The sequence below is a fragment of the Neolamprologus brichardi genome, chromosome 9 (assembly GCF_056152115.1).
Source record: "Neolamprologus brichardi isolate AB-2024 chromosome 9, ASM5615211v1, whole genome shotgun sequence".
Taxonomy (NCBI): Eukaryota; Metazoa; Chordata; class Actinopteri; order Cichliformes; family Cichlidae; genus Neolamprologus; species Neolamprologus brichardi.
In genome coordinates this window covers 5,924,458-5,944,197 of record NC_142112.1, presented here as the reverse complement: position 1 = coordinate 5,944,197, position 19,740 = coordinate 5,924,458, and the positions used below count along the sequence as shown (strand labels likewise).

General features: G+C 41.8%; 1 protein-coding gene across 1 annotated transcript; it reads right to left on the bottom strand.

Moving 5' to 3' along the window:
• Positions 1-321: 321 nt before the first annotated feature.
• Positions 322-19,477, bottom strand: vopp1b (VOPP1 WW domain binding protein b). Its single transcript, XM_006800865.3, has 5 exons — positions 19,206-19,477; positions 11,208-11,266; positions 6,822-6,899; positions 4,414-4,547; positions 322-1,151 (listed from the first exon to the last, which is right to left on the bottom strand). The coding sequence occupies exons 1-5, from the start codon at positions 19,254-19,256 to the stop codon at positions 946-948; spliced, it is 528 nt and encodes a 175-aa protein (XP_006800928.1). The 5' UTR covers positions 19,257-19,477; the 3' UTR covers positions 322-945.
• Between the last annotated feature and the right edge of the window lie 263 nt (positions 19,478-19,740).

Below are 19,740 nucleotides of genomic sequence, written 5' to 3'. Positions count from 1 at the left end.
ACGAGCAGTCAAACACAACAAAAAAACACCTTGTGTGTTCTTGTGTCAGTGGGACTGCAGGCTAAGGTATATATGTTAACTAAATGGTGTACTACAGGCCATGTTGGTGAGTAATGCAAAATTAATGTAGAGAGTAGCATGACAAATCATGTGATGCATGACTTTTTTGAATGAGTACACAAACACTGCTCCCAAAACAACAGTAGGTGTTCCTGTTCTTACACATGTGCTGCCTCTCAGGCACACATTTACCCAAAGAGCCAATCTCAGAGAAGCGACACGCCCTCTCGTTTGTCCTCGCACTAAGAATCGACATCTGACGCTGATGAAAAGAGTGACAACATAAATTGTGTTGAGGCGAAACTGTCACTGCTTTCAGGAAAATGAGCCACTGCCTGCTCGTTATGTCTTTACACGACTGGGAAAAACATCTGTAAGATAAAATGGATCGTGATCTCATCGTTATGTAAAGAGCTGTTGCACTAAAATGCTGGCTACAGAGGGCATTTTCTAACTGACCTTTTTATAATTATGGAGCTCGCTGTCGGTATTTTCAGTTTTCCTAATAGAAGAAGAACCTTTAAAAATCAAAATGTTGAATGCACATGGCAGTTTCTTTTTCTGAGCGAGATACTGAATCTCTGACTTACTCCGTCCATCCTCACTTATCGTCAGTTCAGAAAGCTGGTACATACATGTGGATTCAGAAAAAGGAGGCCTCAGATGAATGTGTTTGTGTGTAGTGTGAGCTAGAAAGGAAATGGTGAATGAGTGACTGGTTACTGTGCTTTTTCAGTCTTTTCCACATGGGAGGAGAGTGTGTGTCTTCCAGTTTTTACATCAAAAAAACGCTGTCCACGTGTCCCTGTGTGTCTAAACATCCTGATGATTCAGCCTCAGTGCCACATTCCCTTATTTCGTTTCATCCTCGAGTCCTTGCAGACGTCACTTCTTGTCGCTGTTTTTAAATATTTGTTCGTAGGACGGTGGAGGATGGTTGCAGTACGACGGAGGTGGCGGATAGGAGCCCATCATCATGTGGGTGGAGCCAGGCTGTGGCGGGTACGGCGGGTGTGTCATGGTAACCCCTGGGTCGCCTCCTGCCAATCCATTCACCCCGAAGCCCTGCATGCTCCCTGGCTGCTGGGAAACTGCAGGAAAAGAGAAAAGAAATGCTTTTCCTTTAAAATCTCAAGTTTAAAAATAGGCTGTTATGACAGCATTTGATTCATTCTGGTATTCATATGTTAAATATCCAAAACCTTTTTCACATTTACTATAAACAGTAGAGCTCAGCCATCAAAGAACACAGTGCATCTATCCATGCCCCATAATCATGATAAGAAAGTGACTTTTTTTGTTTGAAATTCTTGAAAATTTGTTAAAAATCAAAACTAAAATATAACAGGTACAAGTACATAAACTGGTCTCATGTTTATAGTAAAAATCTTCAGTGTTATTGTTATTCCTAAAACTCTGATAATCAGTAAGGATAGACTGCCAGTACCTCTGAATACCACTTTATTACTCACTGAGCAGAAATCCTCTCCATCGATCGTTTCTTCACTACCACAGTTACATCACTGATTCCTTATTTATCTTTCTGCCTTCAACCCAAAGCCTTAAACAAACAGGGTGTCAGAGAAGATTAGAACAAACAGGCTGAGATGCTGACTTTACTTTGGAGTTCATCAGAGAGAAAAACGAGTAAAAACGTCCTCCTCCAGGTCACCTTTTCAGAGAGTTTGACGCTGTGCTATTATTGGACTGTCCCACTTAAGTTTCTGCTTGCTTGACTTGACTAAAATTCCATCCATGTAAAATTATGACCAGAGTTTTAACAGCTGCTCTGCTCTCACCCAGTTTCATGTCTGAACTACATAATGGACATAATGTTGAGCATAATGAACAGACTTAGAAAGGTTTAGGGGACATAAATGGGACACGCCAGGGTTTGTTTCTGCAGTGATTTCATGGAGTGTTGCAGGAGAAATCTCCTTTCGATCACAGCATGATCTCTTAGAGATAGGGTGAGGAGTTCGGCCATCCGGGAGGGCTCAGAGTAGAGCCGCTGCACCTCCACATCTAAAGGGGCCAGTTGAGGTGATTTGGGCATCTGACAAGGATGCCTCGAGGGCGCCTCCTAGGTGAGGTGTTGTGCCACCGGGAGGAGGCCCCGGAGCAGACCCAGGACACGCTGGAGAGATTATATCTCTCAGCTGGCCTGGGAACGCGTTGGTGTTCCCCCGGACAAGCTGGAGGAGGTGGCTGGGGAGAGGGAGGTCCGGACTTCTCTGCTTAGGCTGCTGCCCCCTCGACCCGGTCCCGGATAAGCGGAAGACCGCTTACATCGAAAGATTGATATTCTTTCGATGTAAAAGACCAAAAAGATGCTTCAAAGAGATGCGTAAGAGGCCAGCTAGCATGCATCCAGCAAGCCAGCAAGCATCTATCCTTGAACAGCATGCCGATGTGGTGAAGGAGTGAGTATAAGTACCTGGACGCCCACTGGTAGACCAGCGCAGACTGCATACAAGAAGGAGATCAGCAGACTCTATTTGCTAAGGAAGCTGAGGCACTTCAACATGTGCAGTAAAATGTTGGAGATTTTCTATCAGTCTGTTGTGGCTGTCGTGTCTAGCATCACAGCTGGCAGCACCCAGAGACTGAATCAGGAAGGATGATTCGCTGTAAACGGTGGTGAGGAGGGCAAAACTGTTAGCTTGGACAATCTTGACCACCTACAGCACGTTTTCTAACAGAGTGATTCTGATATCAGAAACGTTCCTCCACTGTGCAGCACATCAGTGTTTTTATTTCTACTTTACTTTGTTGATTTTTTTAAAATATTTCACATACAAATAAATTTCTCTATATCTTGTTATTATTATTTTATTAATAATGACAATAATAATAACATACTGTGTGATGTCTGCCTGAATAGCTTTTAAAAAGGAAACCATGTTTGTGCCTGTTTGTCTCTTATGCAAACATTAAGTTCTTAGGGTGCCGCCTGTCATATCCACTTCCCTCTAGGGCTGTCACGATTACGTCGACTATCAAAATCGTCGACGACTGATTTAATAGTCGATGAAGCTTTGTAAGATCACAAAAGACGCAGGAATAAGTAGCAGGATTTAAGAGTGTAATAACGGACTGAAACAGAAGATGGCAGCACTGCATGTACAAGGATGCCAGCTGCCGTTAAACCCCGAAGAAGAAGAAGTAGTATCTCTGTCCCAGAATTCATAGCCCAGCTTCCAACAATGGCGGCAGCTAGTTAGTTTTAATATTACTCTTATTATTCTTTCTGGGTCACAGAATAAACGTTTAACATGTTTTCAGGTGAGAATGTAGCTGTGTAAACCTCAAATATCTGCTCAGTTTATCAAGACACCACATATTTTCAAAAGCGCTCCGACGTTTTCGGAGACATCTGTTAGCCACTAGCTCGATAGCTAGCCGGGGGCAAGGCTCACTAGAGTCGTGAGAACACCGGACTCCCGGCTAATCGTTTTCAAACCCACCGCCGTCTTTCGCTACTCAGGTTAAACATATATAAGTCACTTAGATAACTTAAAAATGTTATTGTTTGGCTTTTTTTTAGTATTTTATTTGTTCCTGAGTAAATCGGTTTGGCTGAGATTAAAGTTATAGTTTTTACACAGCCGAATAAACATCAAGAAGACAACTGATTATCAGAAGTGTGAGATGCTCGAGAATATACTCCGGTGTCCTGTTATATTTTAGATAGCAAGGAGTTTATTAAACTTCACCGAAACAATCTGTAAATTTCATTAAAATTTAATAAACTATCATCTTGTCTTTATTTTTAGTTAGCACAGACCTTAAACACTTAAAGCTGTAAGCTAATGATAGTTATATAAGAGCAGATGCTGCTGGTGCAATAAGCTGTACGTTTTACATCCAGATTAGTCGACTAATTGCAAAAATAATCGGTGACTAGTCGACTATCAAAATAATCGTTTGTGGCAGCCCTACTTCCCTCATATCAGACTGTAAAGTATACTTCGGCAGTCCAGATGGCTTTTATCTACGATGGCCTTTAGAGCTCATAGAGTAATACAGTTATATGTTAGCATAAGTACATGTTAGTCACACCACCGCGTTCATAAACAGAGCCACACGGCTGCCAAACTTTAATAAAAGAAACATGCAGAATGTTTGAGTTAAGTGTGCTGGTCCTCAAAACGTGGGCCTTGTACTTCGGAGTACGTTTGATGCAACCATGTCTTCTTCTTCTGACTTCACTTTCTTACACTGTTCAACTCAACGGTTTTCCATGGTAAACACAAATCTCACACCGTTTTAATTTTTCTTTTTATTTAATATGAAGTTTTACTGCATCTTAGTTTGTCACTCTTGTCTGTGCACCTGTCACAGCTACTGTACCTGGTGTGGTAACAGGGTGCCTAGTGAAGGAGACATTGAAGGCTGGCTCGTCTCTCAAAGGAGACGGGTACATCCTTCTGCGAATGAAGAAGCCTGCACCACAGCAGAACAACACCCCCATCATCAGCAGCACCCTGAGAAGAAAACAAAACATATCACTGTAAATACAGGAGTTCTGGCTCAAATCAGTATGAAGACGTCATGTGGCAAACTATCCAGCTAGCATGTCAACACTGACATGACTTTGCTACCAAAAAATGTTATTAAGCATGAAAGCTACACTTGCTGTTTCTAAAAGACATCTCTGATGTTATATGTTGTCGGTCATCATTCCATTTATTCACTTTCTGCTGCTTATCCGGGTTCGGGTTGGAGGCTGGAGTCTGAGTAGACAAACCCTTCACCCCACCCACCTCTTGCAGCTCATCCGGGGGGGGACATCGAGTTGTTTACTGTCGTGATTTAGCTGATCGTGACGATTAGGACCCACGAGCAGACTCACAGACTCCCACAGGCAGACAAGATTAAACAGGAGACAAGTCCTTTAATAAAGGCTGATGCAAGGACACAAAATAACTCCAAAATACAAAGGAAACAATAACTTCACTAACAGAAATCTATAATGAAAAAACAAACAAACAATAGAGACACAACAATAGAGCAAATAGATATTCGGAAGCTAGGAGACACAGAATGTTTAAATAACCACTAAAGGTCCAAAATCATAGAGGCACAAGGAAAAAAGACCCAAGTCCGTGACAGCTTCCTAGGTCGGCCTTGAGGTCAACACCCCAGACATCCCATACTCCCTCAGCACCACCCCACAGGATAGTCCACAAAACACAGGCAGACTGGTTAGGAAAACTCCCTCAAATATCCTTGAGCTAGTACAGTCCTCCTGACTCTTACGTTCAACTAACTCATGGACTCTCCTCTCCTGTATCCTGGCACAGACCAGGGAGGCTGAGAAGTGCGACTCCCCCTATAGATAGAGCACACCTTCCATCCCCCCTTCTAATAATGGGGGGCACCAGCCCAGTCTGCCAAACCAGAGGTGCTGAGACTGGTAGTTGTGGCTTTATTTTGGCTGACAAAAGCCTGGGGAGAACCACCTCCCCCCCGGGGAGTCTGCCACCAAGCAGTTTTTAACTACATTAGTGACCTCACCCCCAGTGACAGGCAAGTCAACCCCTTCATCCCCAGTCTCTGCTTCCATTACAGAAGGTATGGAAGTGGGATTAAGGAGATCCTCAAAGTGGACTCTCCACACCCGACAGAGTGATCTGGAAAGTGCGGCTTGTCCTTTTTCTGTTAGCTTTGTTGTTGCTGGGCCTCCCAACTCTGTTACTTATGTTCGTTCTTTATAAGTAATCACACTTTCATGAATAAAGGTTTGTTGAACCAGAACAGCATTTTGGCATCTTGTGTGTTGGGTCCTTTCGAGCCATGAATTTAGGAACTGTAGCTATTATCACTGTGGACATTAAGGGGGTCATAATGTAAACAATTATCATGTTGTATTTAATAAGAAAACACCATAAATTTGTCAGTAAAACTGAGGAAACTGATCCTATGAACTAAGAGCTGTTTTATAATAGCCAGAATTTTTTAGCCACTGGAAAAAAATCTGGTTAAGTCTCTTAACATCCACCAATCACTTAGGGGTAGAGTTAATAGATGGAAGTCTAAACAGCTCGCCAGCAATCAGGCGGATGTTAAGAAGTCAAATTTCAGAACGGGAAGCTATTTTTATCTTTTATTTAAAAAATGATTTCTTTCTCTTAAAAAGTTTTTAGCGAGACCTTTGATCTTTTCTCATTTCCAAAAACCTTGGAGCTAAACATATCTTTGCAAAGCAGTTGCTGCAACATTATGCTAACAGAATAGCCACTGAAATGACTGCTGAATGAGACCAGCATACAGTATATTTGTACACATAAGTTTTTATATGTGCAAAAGTTAAAAACAGACTTTTTTTTACCAGTGTAGGAGAAATTACTCTAACAGTGATGAGTACCTGCTGAATTTTGCTTAATAATTAAATAACTACACAGTCTACTGTAGTCTGTAAATGACACAAACCCAGTGTGACGTTCTACCCACTGTGCTCAATAAAAGCAGAGGACACAATATGATGCTAAAAACAAATTACAGCCTCTTGTTTTGCCTGTAATTCAGTCAGCCTTATGTCGAATGTGTGCGCCAGAAGTCACCACTGAAAGAAAGCTCAGTCCACATATGCTGCACATTCAGTGTAACCACAGGGTAAAGCTCTTTAATGTAGCTACACCTGCTAAACAAAATGGTAAAAAATGTGCACAAGTTTACGATTGTGTTATTTGTTTGTTTGGTCTTTGCTCGTTTTCACAGCTGTGCACACATAGTAAACCCAACACACAGTAACTCACCAGAAGTACCATAGTCTTTGGATGGACAGGGCTCTCACACAGCAGCGAGTCCCACAGCAGTCCTCGTAGGAACGGCATCTGCAGCGAGTCACACGGCAATGAGTCAGCAACAGCATGGAGCAGTTAGCCTCTGTTATTGTTTTACTGTTTAGCTACTTGGGAGCGGTGAAGTTTCTGTTGAGGTGCAGGCGTCACAGAGAGAAAATACTGGGAGATGATAGAAGATACAGTGTTTGAGCCATTTTCTTTCAGACCACAAACAAACCTTTAACCAGTGTGCCTGGCACTAGGCCAAGACTACTGAACAACAGTGAGAGTACAACTGTATTATTGTTTAAGAACATTATCCCATTCCTTCTTTTCTGCACCTGCAAGCTGCTTTGCAACCCACCTTTCTTTCTTGCTGTATCTGACCTCAGATATATATCTGCTGTCATCTGTTCCAGGATTTTACTGCAGCTCTCCCAGACTCTGGCTTTCCATGGAAGGGTGAGAAGAAGAACTCTACATTTCATTTACTGTCTGGCTCTCTTCCACAGCATGTCTTTTATCCTGTCTTCCTTCTCTCACCCCAACAGGTCGCAGCAGATGGCCCCGCCCCCTCCTTGAGCCTGGTTCAGCCGGAGGTTTCTTCCTGTTAAAAGGGAGTTTTTCCTTCCCACTGTCGCCAAAGTGCTTGCTCATAGGGGGTCATATGATTGCTGGGTTTTTCTCTGTATCTATGAAGCGCCTTGAGGCGACTTTTGTTGTGATTTGGTGCTATACAGTGGGGCAAAAAAGTATTTAGTCAGCCACCGATTGTGCAAGTTCCCCCACTTAAAATGATGACAGAGGTCAGTAATTTGCACCAGAGGTACACTTCAACTGTGAGAGACAGAATGTGAAAAAAAAATCCATGAATTCACATGGTAGGATTTGTAAAGAATTTATTCGTAAATCAGGGTGGAAAATAAGTATTTGGTCAATAACAAAAATACAACTCAATACTTTGTAACATAACCTTTGTTGGTTAAACGTTTACTATAAGTCTTTACCAGGTTTGCACACACAGTAGCTGGTATTTTGGCCCATTCCTCCATGCAGATCTTCTCAAGAGCAGTGATGTTTTGGGGCTGTCGCCGAGCAACACGGACTTTCAACTCCCGCCACAGATTTTCTATGGGGTTGAGGTCTGGAGACTGGCTAGGCCACTCCAGGACTTTCAAATGCTTCTTACGGAGCCACTCCTTTGTTGCCCGGGCGGTGTGTTTTGGATCATTGTCATGTTGGAAGACCCAGCCTCGTTTCATCTTCAAAGTTCTCACTGATGGAAGGAGGTTTTGGCTCAAAATCTCACGATACTTGGCCCCATTCATTCTGTCCTTAACACGGATCAGTCGTCCTGTCCCCTTGGCAGAAAAACAGCCCCATAGCATGATGTTTCCACCCCCATGCTTCACAGTAGGTATGGTGTTCTTGGGATGCAACTCAGTATTCTTCTTCCTCCAAACACGACGAGTTGAGTTTATACCAAAAAGTTCTACTTTGGTTTCATCTGACCACATGACATTCTCCCAATCCTCTGCTGTATCATCCATGTGCTCTCTGGCAAACTTCAGACGGGCCTGGACATGCACTGGCTTCAGCAGCGGAACACGTCTGGCACTGCGGGATTTGATTCCCTGCCGTTGTAGTGTGTTACTGATGGTGACCTTTGTTACTTTGGTCCCAGCTCTCTGCAGGTCATTCACCAGGTCCCCCCGTGTGGTTCTGGGATCTTTGCTCACCGTTCTCATGATCATTTTGACCCCACGGGATGAGATCTTGCGTGGAGCCCCAGATCGAGGGAGATTATCAGTGGTCTTGTATGTCTTCCATTTTCTGATGATTGCTCCCACAGTTGATTTTTTCACACCAAGCTGCTTGCCTATTGTAGATTCACTCTTCCCAGTCTGGTGCAGGTCTACAATTCTTTTCCTGGTGTCCTTCGAAAGCTCTTTGGTCTTGGCCATGGCGGAGTTTGGAGTCTGACTGGTTGAGGCTGTGGACAGGTGTCTTTTATACAGATGATGAGGTCAAACAGGTGCCATTCATACAGGTAACGAGTGGGGGACAGAAAAGCTTCTTACAGAAGACGTTACAGGTCTGTGAGCCAGGGATTTTCCTTGTTTGAGGTGACCAAATACTTATTTTCCACCCTGATTTACGAATAAATTCTTTACAAATCCTACCATGTGAATTCATGGATTTTTTTTTCACATTCTGTCTCTCACAGTTGAAGTGTACCTCTGGTGCAAATTACTGACCTCTGTCATCATTTTAAGTGGGGGAACTTGCACAATCGGTGGCTGACTAAATACTTTTTTGCCCCACTGTATAAATAAAATTGAATTGAATTTACGGCCTCGGTAGAGTGTAGAACCATGCCACCAAATATAAATTACTACAGATGGAAATATCATTCTTAATTTATTATTAACTTCCAGTCAATTTTTTTATATAGCAACAGATTACTACAACAGTTGCCTCAACTGTGAGGTAAAGACCTTACAATAATACAGAGAATGCCCCAACAATCCAAGGACCTCCTATGAGCAAGAACTTGGTGACAGTGGGAAGGAAAATCTTCCTTTTAACAGGAAGAAGAGATCGCTCCGATACAGCACGTTTCAGTATTTTGGCGTCATGAACAACAACTCGAGTTATAAGATAAATACGATGTAGCCATCTCACATTCTTTCTTCTCAACAGGTGAGTGAGTCGATAACTTTCAGTCTGACACTGGTGGAGCCCGTCAGCAAAAAAGAAAAGTCTCCTCTTACAGACAGATTTCACCTCTTTGAAATCAATTATTTATTCAGACTTAGAAGCCAAGCAGTTGCTTTCAAGGGTAAAAGCTCTGCAAGTACAGAAGGAAGTTGATGATGGATGGAATGTCTTCCTTTTTATAGTAATGGTTTTGTGTTGAACTTGTGTGTTTTTGAGCTTATCGTCTCCAGTAATTAGGACAACAGAACAACTCCATATAACTCCAGAGGAAAAACATCTCTGCCAGATATTTTAGTTGTTCAACTGCAAGACAGTTAAACACTGTTTTTACCTCAGTGTACTACAGAGCTGAGGAAAAACTGTCCTTCCACACACAGTAAATTACATTAGTCTGTATGTACAGTAACATACTTTTTTTTTTATTGCAGTACAGAGAGTCTCGCTACAGTTCCCTGACATTTCCATTATAATTTGCAATACACCCAGGTGTATTTTTGCATTAATCACACTTTCTGCTTGGTAAACAAAATTTAAAGAAGTTTCCCTTTAACTGACAACCCAGCAGCCTGGGAACAGTCAGGACAGAGGCCAACTGTGATTGACCAGTCTGAGAAGAGCAGCAGGAAACTGGAATTAATGCAGCTGGAAAAAAAAAAAAAAAAAAGTTGTCTGCAGTGCGTGTGTGTGTGCGATAGATGACTATGGACAAACCAGCATGACTTCTCATGCTGGGATCTCCCATTCCTAGCCCTTCTAGCATTTCAGCGCTAGAGCTGGGAGGCTAATCAATGTCTGCAGATGCTGCAAAGCACGCAGCGAGCAGTGTTTGCATCACACCAGATACAGTTGATGCCAGTTTCTGTCACACTCCTTGTGTGTAGGTAGCATAATATTTATACTCTCTATGCACTGGCACAAAACATGTTACCTAAAAAAAGGGTTTTAGCATCACTACTTACAAAAATACTGATTCCATCACATCAAAATATTCAAATTATTATTATTATTGTTGACACTTCAGTTTAAGATTTAAGAGGTGCGAACAGGAAGCATAACATTAGGATCAAATCTGTAGGCCAGAGCCAGTCTAAGAGAGGCAGTTCATTTACAGTTAATCCCACTGTATAGAAATTAGTGGCTGTTAAACGATGACAGTACATCATTAAACATAATAAGATAGCATTCAATGAGCAGAAATTAATGGAGTGAACAGCCCAGGTAATAAATGATTGCAAAACTGCAGCGAGGTGCTCAGGCTGCATGCACAGCCGCTGCAGCCGTTACTGCTTCTCTGCTGAATAGTCCAATCGCTTGGATTTCCACAGTTTTTAGAACATCAGCAAGAACTAGTCACCACATGCCACGCCTCTGCCTCACGCTTCTCCATGCACGCCATGACTTGTGATGTAAAAGTGGAGTTTTAGTTTTGAAGTCCTAATTGTCAAATATTCTCCCAAAGTCATTTTCATTTTTTATTATAAAAACAGGAATGCATGAAACTCATTTTAGGGCAACACATTTAATCTACTAACATGTTTTAATCTCATTCTTTTACAAACATCTCAGACCTACAAAACGTTTACACATGAAAAGGATGGTTAGTGACCACAGTGGACATCCCAGGGTTTAAAAACTTACATGAAGTAGATAGGGTATCCACCTTCGAAATACCAGCAGTACTTTTTCGCCTCTACACACTATAAAAGAGAAAAAGGTGATGATTAAAAACTTGCAACTCTTTCCAACTCACAAAATGAAGCTCAGTTAGCAGCAGCAGCAGCTCTTGCTGGGTTCTCAATTTTTCAAATGGTCTTAAACGTTTGATCGGGAGTGTATTATGTGTGGTGTCGAGCAGGGGGGTAATTAATGTTGCCTGAGCAGTACAAAGAAGTTTGTAGCTGGGACATTCCAGCCAATAGCTGACAAATGAGGGCTTAGTAACATAAAAATTAAAAGGTAATAAAATGATTTATAATAAACTCCATTTACTGTAAAATGGGCTCTAGTATACAGATTCACTGACTGGTGACACTCTCGTGCTAGGGTAAAGCTTCTTACCACTAGAAAAGATCCAGTGTGTTCATGGACTCATTTCCTGCTCTTCCCATGAGAATGAAACCATTTTAAATTGCATTGGAAAGAGAGAGCCTCGGAGGGTTTTAAAAATATCTTTAGCTTTTGCGTATCACTTCCAAAGAAAACCTCAAATAGAGTCCAGGAAACTGCTTCTCAAAAACAGCTTAAGTCCACAAGAAAGTCACTCTGTGTGTGAAAGATGCAGAGACATTTTCACTGTGACCAAAAACCTGAAACACGGGCGCCAGCTTGGCTCACTGGGAGGGGCGGGTGGCAACGTGCCGCATGGCTGAAATCGGTCGGACCTGTTAAAAGGGATTTTTTCCTTCCCACTGTCGCCAAAATGCTTGCTCAGAGGACGTCATATGATTGTTGTTTTTGTCTGTATTCTCTGTATCATTGTATGGTTCTTACCTTACAATATAAAGCGCCTTGAGGCAATTGTTGTTGTGATTTGGTGTTATATAAATAAAACTGTCTCTTATCTCACATTCATCTAGACAACATAAGCCTTTATGACTCAGTAAGCAATGTCAGTCACCTCTGGCATGAGGGATATGAGTGTGAAACAGAACTATTCCACTGTTATATCCTGTACATTGGAAGAAACAGGAGAAAACTACAGTACGATTTATGACATTATCAATCTGAAAGTGTATTTAAGATATTGCTGGAAAAGGAAATGCTCAATTTCACAATTTTTAACCTTGTTACCATCTATTCACTTGTATTTGGACCTAATTCTCATCCTGTCTTCAACCCTCTGCCAGCCATGAATACAATCCGGCTCTGTTCATTGTCTTTCTCTAATTAAAGCTGGTTGGAAAAGCTGACAGTGGAGAAAAGAGTCCCTCTGTGCTCCCACAGGACAAAAATGACCATTACGCAACCAGAGGATGTGTTTTCTTGCTTTAAAAGCAGCTCAGATGGCTTTTGGATTGAGGACGCCGAGAGGGATGAATAGTTCAAATGGTTGTATGCTGCACTGAAAGCTTTTAGAAGCAGCGAAAGTGTTCGGAATGATCAGGAAGGGAAGAGCTCTGCAACAGTCGGACATCCGAGAACACCACTTTGCTCCAACACAGAGCAGAGCCATCAACCTCATTTGAATTTTGCTCACTTGGACTGTTTTGCAAAAATTTCCTAATAAGACATAAAGCAAGAAAAACTTTCTTCCAGGACTGATATGAAAATAGCCACAGAGAGCTTATGAATGTTGTTGCAATGGTCATACTTGTCTTCAGTTTTTCAACTCTTTAATTAAATCTAATATTTTGTTCCATCTCTTCTAATCCTCTATGTCCTAGGTCATGGTCCAGACCCAGACTTCTTTGTGGAATCAGACCTTTTACTAGGTTTTGATAAACCTACATTTCTAGATTACTCTGCACAACTTTTCCTGTATTTACGGTAGTCAGTGTATATACACAGGATACTAATACATGCTTGTCAGCCATCCAAAGCATTTATTCAAAGCACATGGGAAAGCAGAAAACTCCACAAGGACACGAGATACTGAAGTCCGGTGAAGTCAGGGAACCAGGAAGATTAAAGCTGAGATGGTTTCCATGTGAAATGTGTTTAAAGAAAAAGAGCATTTCAAACTTCACCTTTTCCAGCGCCACTTCACATTGGGGTCCACGTATCATTCACCGCATGACACACTTGAGGACTTTTATTGCTTTAGTCTGTACTAAGCTCTTTGCACCCATCTCCATCATATACCCAAAACTATAAGGAGCAATCATTTCTACACTCACTAACCACTTTATTAGGTACACCAGTTGAACTGTTCCCTGATCCAATGCACCCAACCAATTTGAAACTCAACATGTCAACAAATTTGGAGCAACTGAGTGATGCTATCATGTCATATAAAGTAAAATCTCTGAGGAATCTTTTTAGAATTGGCTTCATAGCATAGATTTAAAGACAAAAAGGGGGCTCCAGCTAACTACTAGTGTGCCTAAAAGTGCCAGGTTAGCAAACCTGGGGTTGAATTACTTATCTTTGTTAGTTTATTGTGAACAACTAGCAACAATCAGAACGTTAAGTCTAGGATCTGGTTGCAGTCCTATTACATCAATCAACAGTATTGACCCCACGGGTGTTTCCTTAACTGTGCCAGTTCAAAGTTGATATTTGCAGAACTTGGTACCACCCATTTGGTTGTTCCCAAATCCCAACAACTGCTCATACCTAACACCTGTTTAACTTCTTCTTTATGTTTATGTCAATAAAGGCCGTGAAGCCCATTCAAATCTGAACATCATACAACAATAGAGGTCACAATTAGTTTCTAAGCATTTCCTGAATATAGAAGAAAGGTGAAATTACCATGTGTCACACAACTGAGTGGCAGCGCCTTCATATTGTTATTATAGCCACAGATACATCCTTTTCTGATCAACACGTGGTCTCTTTCTGATACAAACTTGGAAATTTGCCTATTAATTGAAAAACTAGATGGTGTAGAGATGCTCCAGGATAGGCAGAGATATGGAGACACAAACAGAATTGTCAGTTTTTTGTTAAAGACAATGCTTATGTCGCCCCACCAAATAAAACTGAGGTATGAGTAAACACATGGCCAAAGACGTTAAGCTATGAGCCATAATGGGAATATGGAGAATTTTTGCATCCATAAACTTTTGAGTTTGGCAAGAAATTACAGTATGTTAGTTTCTACAATTATTTGTACGACTTGCAATATTGTTGATGGTTTACAAGGGCAACATGAGGAAACTTTTACGGTCCAAATACTCTACATAGACTAATATAGTCTATTTGGAGCTCGAGGTTTTCCCATAAATACACAAAACAAACTCAACTCAATGTTTTTAATCCGTTAGGTAATACTGAGCTTAACTACAGGAGTATGAAAAGAAAAAAAGTGATGACCAGGCTTTTACTTATTATTACCCTGCTGCTGTAGTTCTTAAAAAGCTGATCGTCTCAGGGATCTTTTTGCTGCATCGACAGATTTCAGATGTGTGAAGAAGGTGCTGTATCTAACCAGCTGTTTACCTGATGGCACCACAGTAACAGTAATAATTAGGGGTGGGTTTTTATAATCGATTTATCGATTAAAATCGATTCTGGCTTGGATAACGTAAAATCGATTCATTAAAATCCTGAATCGATTTTTTAATATAAATTTATTTTGCCCGAAATGCCAGAATCTCTGGTGAAATCTCACAAAATTTCAACAACCACCAAACAGCTAAGACAGTAAATGAGAGCAGGAACACGGATTCTGCACAAAGACTTAAACACACAGCGCGACCCGCGGATCAGAATCAGTTAGATGTCGCCTTTCTCACGGTCGGGCTGAAAGCCGACAGCTCGCTGATTCTGATCTGTCGGCGGTTCAGCGCTTTGTGTTCACGCCCTTTATGCGCTGATTCTGAAGCTGTTAGTTTGATGTCTCTCCAAACAATATTGACCGAACCAGCAGCAAAAGAAGATCCAAACTACGCTTCACATAAACATCGTCATGTATTCACTCTGACTTTTCCTGTTTTGCTTCGACCACAGCTCTCTACCTCTCTCTCTCTGTACTGTTTTCTGCATTATTCGGTTGCTTGTTACGCACAAGACTACCGTTGTTCACAGCGCTGTCGGCCGACGTTTTTTTTCCCGTTTTATATACTTCCGAAAAGAAAACCTAATTTCTGCTGTTCAATACTGAACAAATTTAAACTTTTTTAAAATTATGCAAAATGCAAAACGCTCAGCTGTGTCTCTAATAAAACCGCTGTAACTTCAGAGGTAATGTTCATGTGTTGATTAATGGTTTTCTTTCGTTTTTGATGTACTGCAGAATATTTTTATAAAATCCCAGGCCAGGAAAATCGCCTTCATGTTTTTCTGTGTTTTATCCTCAGCTACTTTGACACAAAGGCAGTCTTGCGTGTGTCAGCTTCCTTTTTATAGATACAAAAATATGTAAATGTACTGATCTGAATTATAATATTTCTGACTGTCAAAATTTCCCAGATTCAAATCGAAGTGAATCGAATCGAATCGAATTAAATTGAATCGTGGATCGAATCGATTCGGGACCTTGTGAATCGGAATTGAATCGATTCTAGAAATCAGTGACGATACCCAGCCCTAGTAATAATAATTTGAAGATCTGTGGACAGATTATTCTACTGCAAGCAAATCACAGCAATATCAATCAAAGGGTGGCAGATGAACACACAGAACTTCCACGTTACACAGTCAGTAACTACCAACCTGATGAGACAACAAATAAAACAAATGTGTAATAATACTGGAAACCCATAATATATTAATTTTAATAGAAAAAAACAACATTCAAAGTGAGCTTTCAGATTTAAGAATATGCCCCCAAACCCCACCCAGTTAGCATTTAACAACACAACAGCTTCTATTCTATTGCTCTATTGTCTCTGAGTATTATGCCAAAGGTTTTAAGCCAGATGAATCATACAAAATACCAACCTCTTTATATTTACCCTGAGGCCACTATCAAAAGTGATATTATTGAAAACCTCATCATAGGACAGAAGCTCTGTGTTTTTAATTAATTAACTCAGCATTTGGTTTGCTGCCGTTTTAATGCCAACTTAACATTTGTGCTACACTGACACCGCGGTGTAGAGGCTGGAACACTCACTTCAGAGTAAGAGGGTTCTCGGGCTGGATCACTTGGTTAGCTGAGGCCTTCCTGTGTGTACACTGAGGCTTCTCTTCCTGTCTTGGTTTTTAAGCTAAATTCATTAGTGATTCTAAACTGGCAATTAGTGTAATTCATTTACATAGAAAGAGCTTACTGTAAAGTCAGACATTTGAGCTTTGCCAGACTTCAAGTACTTCCATGAAAGGGCGTGCACTGAAATAATGAATCTTTCTCCACAAATATGCAGACCAGAAGATGGAGCATGTTTAGGAAGAACGGGGTCTTTGCCCATGATGGAAATGTCACATAGCCCATTGTATTGTAGGATGGTGTCCTCACGTTTGGTGTCAAGAATACAACGGGTCCAGTTCCCACAAAGTGTTTTGGAGTACTATGCAATGCCCCTCTAGAAATTTTAAGTGTAGCCATGATTTGACGATTGCTTCAATCACAATCACATTTCTGAAGACATGTTTTCCATTGTCAGTAAGTAAATGTCCTCTTGGAAACTTAAGGCAATATACGACAACTAGACAGGAAAACTGAGCAGTTAATTTGCTTGAACAAGCCTCTGATGGGTCAACTAAACAAGACCGTTTGCCACTAATCAGCTTTAATCTGACCATTTGTTAATCTTGATATAGTCAGTAAAAGGCACATTAAAATCAGTTTGGTACTGGCACTGCTATAATTCACTTCAATTTTATTTATATAGCACCAAATCAAAACAGCGGTCGCCTCCAGGTGCTTATAGTTCACCTGGTTGAACAGGCTGGGTTTGAGTCTGCCCTGGAACATATTCTGTACGTCACACCCTTCACTCTGGCCTTTCTGGGCGATCGTGGCTCAAGAGTTGGGAGTTCGTCTTGCAATCGGAAGGTTGCCGGTTCGAGCCCTGGCTTGGACAGTCTCGGTTGTTGTGTCCTTGGGCAAGACGCTTCACCCGTTGCCTACTGGTGATGGTCAGAGGGCCCGGTGGCACCAGTGTCCGGCAGCCTCGCCTCTGTCAGGGTGGCTGTGGCTACAATGTAGCTGCCATCACCAGTGTGTGAATGGGTGGATGACTGGATGTGTGAAGTGCTTTGGGGTCCTTAGGGACTAGTAAAGCGCTATATAAATACAGGCCATTTACCATTCTATTAAAGTAAAAAAATTTAAAATGTCATAATAAAGAACCAGTTAGAACTGGTTTGGCTGCCAAAGCACCACTATAATGTTAATCAACAGTCCCTGATAATGGTAAATATAATTTATTGCAGGCTTCATAGCTCATACAGGAAGTTTAAACCCCCTACAAGCACCGATCATGCAAAAAACCCTGAAGCAGAGCCTTGTTTAACTGTTGTCATCTGGTGTGCACATATCAGCAGCTACCATCCAACAGAGAGCACATGAGTGAGGCCCACAGGCCACAATGAGAGAATTAGTTTCTGCTTTAAGGACATTTTAATCTTCACTCTTCAGGTAAATTTACACAGTGTCAAAGTGTGAGTCTCACACTGTGTGAGTCTGTGTTTTACTAGTGTTTTCAGGCCCAGCAAACAGTGAAACAATGACTCCTCCTGATCTGCTTTCATCTAACAGAAAGCCGATAAGATAACAGGATTCATTAGTTGCTGCCTCTGTTGCAAAACAGTGCTTCAAACCCACTAAACAGTACTTTTAAGAAATGTAGCTTACCGCTGTCTAATATTCATTTTATAAATATTTCCCAATGCTGCCATTTCTGGTTCCCAATGTCAATCAAACACTGACATCACTGGGAGCTAAAAACAGCCCAATTTCTTCTTCTTAATGATCCGTGCAGCCATGAAAAAGACATTTTACTGACTTAGAAATTAGCAGGAAGTTAGCTTGCTTGTTTCCATTTTCAGGGATTTCGTAAAAACCAAAATGTTACAGCTCTGCTATCACTTTGTACATAAGTGAAGAAAACTAAACAGCACCAGGATTATTATTACCCCCTGAAGAAGCATGTCCCAGGGTCTAAAGCGTGCTTCCTGTGAGTCAACGCTGTTATAAGTGACACTAAATATCTAAGCTGTCAGGACCCGTCCTCAAAGCGGACACTGCAGTAGCAGCACAAGGTCTGAGGGCTTGACTCCCTCTAGGCAGCCTGCTTGAATTCAAAATGAATGTGTGCTCACTACATCTGCTGAATGAAATAAAATAGTAATGATGAGGGTTAATATTACATGAATAGACAGGAGTGTCAGCAGTGCGAGGCTGATAGAAAGAGGGAGCTACATTTAGAGGCTGTAAAATTAAACTGGAGCTCGTTTTCACCTTTTTTAAATGATCCTTATATCCCCAACAAGTGCAGAAGGGTACATCAGAGGAAAAGACCAACACTACAAAAAAGAAATGTGAATATGACTGCGTGCACACTGATTCAGACTGCTGCCGTGTGTCCTACAGGCCCAGTAACCTACTGAGGAGTTATGGGGGTCTGAGCACAAAGACAAAGGATGGCAGAATCACAGGTAGCTCACCCACTCAAACAATCCGATGTGCACATGTGGGGGTAAAAGCCATATTACTGCTCCACACTGTTTATTCTGCACGAACACAATCCCACCAGCTTTGCCTTTTTCCACATTTCTGATTTTGTTGCTATATCCCAGCTTAACGTTGAGCTTTTACAGATATTCGAGCGTCTCTCGTTGTGACGTTCATGAAGTTGACAAAGAGTGCCGCACGTACAGCGGAGGTCCTTTCTCACTGAGCCGGGCACGCCGGCTTCTGTTAGGTCGGATCTGTCGGCACTAACGTATCGGAACTACATCACAGTCAGCCCCGGCACAACAACAAGGCGAAAGCCTTATAAAGGTACAGCCAGCGGCGTCACCCAGAACCCGCGCCTGCCCGTCACAGCGCTATTAATACCACAGCAACACCGGAGGACACCTCACCTCTACAAATAGCCACAATGTCAGGGCTGCATCGAGCAGTGGATGTCTCATATCTCCGTCGGTAGGAGAGTGGGAGCGAAGCTCCGCTCGTGGACAGGAGGACGCGGGGGGGGGATGCTCCGTTATCACTATGTCGGTTTCATCCCGCTGGCGGACACAGACAGCAGATCCGGTCGGTTTGACAGGACAGATGAAGGCAAACCGGGCGACGGTCAAATAGACCAAAAACGGAGATTAAATGGCATGATGGGAAGCTGCATTAGCCTGTGATGTTGGTTTATTCCACGCCCCTTTCCCAGCCCCCCACCCCCTACTCTGCCTTACAAACACACACACACACACACACACGCACAGTTTCCTCATTTCATAGGACATTACACTTCCCCGGAGAATATTAGAACAATGGCTATGACTTCATATCCAACACATGTACAGTACAGTGCAAAAGCTTCGAGTCACCTTCATTTCTTTATAATAGATGCAGTAAAACATCCGCAAATATACATCAAACAAACAACTGTCTTGAGCAAGCTTT